The 4564-nt window shown below is 55.0% G+C and overlaps 1 protein-coding gene across 1 annotated transcript; it reads right to left on the bottom strand.

The window, feature by feature from the left end:
* Positions 1-2695: 2695 nt before the first annotated feature.
* On the bottom strand, positions 2696-3832 carry LOC124648529. The gene has a single exon (XM_047188278.1). It carries the CDS (start codon positions 3830-3832, stop codon positions 2696-2698), a length of 1137 nt encoding a protein of 378 aa, XP_047044234.1.
* Positions 3833-4564: the final 732 nt, after the last annotated feature.

Here is a 4564-nt window from a genome sequence, read left to right as displayed (position 1 = left end):
CATCCCCGGTCCCCCGGGGCGCGCTCGGGGACTCCGGATGAAAGATTTTGGCGCGAAACGCCATGTGGACCCGCGTAGTCGGCGACAGGAAAACCAAATCCTGTCGATTTTCCCTCCATTCCCTCCAATTTGCTTGCATATCCCCATTCTCTCCCGCCGAATTTGTCCATTCTCCTCGTCTTCCGAGCTCCAGCTTCCCGGCGGCGTCTTCTCGTCCACCACCGCTCTCCTCCTCGTCTTCTCGTCCACCACAATGCCGCCGAAGGGGACGACGAGGAAGCCGCGGGCGAAGAAGGAGCGGCCGCCGGGCATGACGAACGCAGAGTGGGCGGCGGACGAGAAACGGCGCGAGGTGGAAACAAGCGGCAGGGCGGAGAGGGTGAAAAAAGCCGCCGCCAAGAGGGCGGCGGCGGCCCAGGAGGAACAAGCGAGGAAGATCAGCATGGCCTTCAGCGGCGGCGGCGGCTCCATGTTCCCCGGCCAATGGCCGGCGCAAGGTACAAGCAGTTCCCCGTCGTCCTTCTCCCCTACGATGTACTCGCCGTCGCCGACTGCCATGTTCCAAGAGGGCGCCTACGTCCAACCTTCCAGGTTCACGCCGTCGCCGCCCGAGCTTGACGTCGGCGGCAGCGGCGGCCAGTTCGAGGGCACCTCGCCCGTCATGCGACGAGGGCCGCTCCCGTTCGGTGCGATGGCGGCGCCGAACGAAGAGGAGATCCACGAGATGATCACCTCCGGCTCCATGGCCGCCGCTGCGAGCCCGGGGTTCTTCATGGCCGCCGCCGCCGCGAGCCCGGGGTTCTTCACGCAAGAGGAGGCGAGGGCGACGGCAGCTGTGGCGGCGCGCAAGGAGCATGTGGAGGATGTTGCCGACGGAAGCCAAGCCGTCGAAGAAGAAGACGAAGAAGAAGAACAGCCAACTCAAGCCGCCGCCAACCTGTCGAAGGGGAAGAAGAAGAGGAAGAAGGAGTCGCCACCTGCCGAACCGCGTATCAAATGGACGCCGAAGGAAGAGGAGTGCCTCGCCGAAGCTTGGATGACCGTGTCCATGAACGGCATAATCGGGGCCAATCAGTCGTTCGACACATATTGGCTTCGAGTGAAGCAGGCGTACGAGGAACGCAAACTCGTCGATCCCTACTTCAACAAGACGAACATGAACGTGTACCGGGGAGACAAGGCAATGGCCACCCATTGGGGGATCATGCAGACGGCGTGCAGCAAATGACACGGCATACAGGAGGAGGTCGAAGAACGGCCGATCAGCGGCCACGACTTGGAGCAAAAGGTACGCTCCGTCGACTCTGCATCACCGAGGTACATCGTCGTGAGCTGACCCGTATCGCCGTACTCTTTTTCCCCAGCTGCGCCGTGCTTTGGACATGTACACGGACGACACCGGCATGCAGTTCAAGTTCCTGAACGTCTACGCCCGCCTCGAGAACTGCGAGAAGTGGAAGGAAACCCGCACGACCCTCTCGAAGAGCAAGACCGAGCCGTACAACCCCGACGCTCCGGCGGCTGGCGCGGCGGAAGGGCGCCCTGAACTCGGCCAGAAGAAGCTCAAAGAGATAAAAAAGACGGGCAATCCCGCCGACAGGATGCAGGCGTCGATCGACAAGTGTTGGGACGACTTGAGGTCGCACGCCGACGGGAGGAACGACAAGTTCGACGGCAGGTGGCGGGAGATGCTCGCCAACCAAGGCGCCCGGATCACCCTGCTGAAGACGACGGCGGCGGCGAAGAAGAGGAACACAGACTTGGCGTTCCTGATGGGCGACGGCAACATGGAAATGATGGACGAGGAGACGAGGAATTGGTACCAGGGCCACCGCAGCGACATCCTCCGAGCCACTCCGGCCAGTCCTTCGTCGTCTCCGCCGGCTCCTACCTCGTCTTCCTCACCGTCTACCTCGTCGACTGCCGCTGCTTCGACGTCCACTGCCGCTGCTGCGACGTCGACTGCCGCAGCCGCTTCGGCCACGGCGTGTGAGGAAACTGGTCCGTCGGACACCGCCGTGCCGGCCGGGACTGCCGATGAGCCTGTTTCCGTGTAATTTCCCTTCGATCGCCGATCTGTGGCTGATCCTTTTGCTCCTTTTTGCCGATCAACTGGCCGTACTTGTAGCGCGGGACGACGCTTTGTTTGAATTTAAACTATGTCCGCCGAACTCCGGGTGGACGACTGGAAATACGGTACTCCCCACGACTTAATTTCGTCCAATCCGTCGGTTGTTTCGTCCGGATTTCGCCGTGGGGAGCGCCAACGAGTGGAGATGCTCTTACAAAACACAGGCTTTGTGATTTTCACTATAGTTGAAGCATTGACCGTTTTCATGCGCCATTATCATAGTCAAAAACCCGTTGAAACATGTAATTGTGCTTCAGCTCATAAAAGCCACGAGTAATCAAGTAATATCTACCCACTCAAAGGTTGGAGAACAGAGATCGAAAATGAAAGAAAATCTAACTGCACAAGCTTGAGTAAACGCTGATGCCATCGCAAGGATCTCCTACCAAGTTCGATGACCTCAAAGAAAAACTTATACTGGAAGCCCTAGTACTATTGCCACCGCGAGCATGTCCTATCAAAGCTCCAAAGCAGAAGTACCTGCTCTCTGCTGAAAGGCATAACTTCTCACCAGGAGCTGGCATTGCAGAGATCCCCGGCTTGCAGTTCTTCTCCCACAGCCGATCACTGGCCATCGGCGCAGAACATGCTTGGGTACACCCAGATAGCCTGCAGCGCGCGGAACCATTTCTTGTAGGAGTATTGCCTCGGTACGTGATACGAACCCAGTTTGAGAACAATCCAAGGTGAATGCCAAGGTAAAATCAAAGGGTGAGGGCTATGGGCATGGTACAAGCGGCTGCTCCACCCTCCCCATCGTTCTGGGTTAATGCAAGAAAATACAGGGCTCCTCACATCACCAGACTCAAACAATGCCCAGTTACCCAGCTTCACCTCCACCCATTCTGCAGGCTTGGCTGACATATCGAGGCGAAAGGCATGCTTATTCTTGACCATGACAAGCATGTCACCGCACACCACTATCCATGGCGGCGAATATGCAGATGCAGTCAGGTTGTCCAACTGCTTCGTTATTAGCTTCTGCAGGCTAAGTCGGGGAGCTAGCTGCAGAGTGTAGAGACTCGATTGACTATCCATAGCGATGAACTGACTGTCGTGATGCACAATCTGATGCAGCCGTTCAGAAAGACTGAGTTCAGACCAAGAGTCGCTTCCAACCAGCCAATCATAGAGAAACAAGCGAGTGCTGATGAGGAGGTGTGAGTTGCGTGATGCAAGCGGAGCTGTTAGAATGGCACAGTAGAAGAACTTGTGACAGTCATTGCTGCTCAATGGGAGAGGAGGAGATGAAACCTCGGCGCTGGTGAACACATCAACAATACAGAAATATTCGCGGCGATAACAGATCAGTTGGCCATATGAGTAGCAAGCATGATAACACGCTGAGTTATCAAGAGCTTCTTGAGGAATCTGGCAGTGAAGGGTGGTGTTTTCGTTCGCTGGGTCGATGACTTTACATGTGCGTAGCTTACGGTCATCGTGAGGAGCTTGAGCACTGGGGACGAGCTTCACTAGCAGAGGCGGACACACAGAGCAGAATGTAGATTTGGATGGGTATGAGGAGAATGCAGCACGCCAAGAGTGACAGGTTGCAGCGAAGGCGAGAAGGTCACGGAAGAAGCATAAGAGAGAAATAATCAAGTGCAACAACTCATCTGGCAGTTCTTCACACGCTTGGAGTTGGGGCACGGTGGGGGTAGCCGAGAAGAAGGCCGCAAACCGTTTGACGGCACTTTGCATGACGACGGACTCTCTGCAAGAAAGAAGAAAATTGAATGCAAACACGTCAATCAGACCGTGAAGAAAAAGATTGTTTTCAATTTTTTTTTTGCGAAGACTAAGAAAGCCAGTTAGCACTCGTTATTTTTCAGAGGTGAAAAGTATGCCTGGAACACTAGTTAATTTGTTATACACATGTAGAAACAAGGGAATTTGATTCGAGTTGGTTTCAGTTTCTTACTTATGATCAGGACAAGATAATACATATGAATTGAAAATCGACTAGTGAGGCTCTTGCAATGTCCGATATGAAGTAATTAATCTCTATCTGCAGGTCATTTTGCGGGGCACGGACGCGTGTTTGTTATGCATCCCCACCAAACAAAACGAAAGTAGAGCCGTTCATGCTAGGGTTCTAGCCAACACTGGCTGAGGGAGGCGCACGGTTGCTCTTCGCAAAACCTACTTCGATCAACCAGTACTACCTATAGGCTATACCAGAGTTGTTCTTACGTTGCACCCAGGCGAGAATCCAACCCCAGCAACGGGGCTCTATTCTCACGACTCACGAGGGGAATCGCACGACGGAGTACCAAACAGAGGGTACATGGATAGAGGAAGGGAGGCTAGCTTTCATGTCAGGATGCAGGGAGAGGAAACAGCGCGGAACTTACGAAGGGAAGCCGGAGGCGACGATGCGGTGGCCGGCGGCGGCCCTTCTTCTTTGATACTTTTGTTTTTCAGGAAATATTG

This window comes from Lolium rigidum, chromosome 4 (genome assembly GCF_022539505.1).
Source record: "Lolium rigidum isolate FL_2022 chromosome 4, APGP_CSIRO_Lrig_0.1, whole genome shotgun sequence".
NCBI lineage: Eukaryota > Viridiplantae > Streptophyta > Magnoliopsida > Poales > Poaceae > Lolium > Lolium rigidum.
This window is presented reverse-complemented; position numbering and strand designations above follow the sequence as displayed.

What these genes read in the sequence shown, in the direction of transcription:
- LOC124648529 (XM_047188278.1), bottom strand. Translation starts at nt 3,832, where the DNA reads ATGCAAAGTGCCGTCAAACGGTTTGCGGCCTTCTTCTCGGCTACCCCC.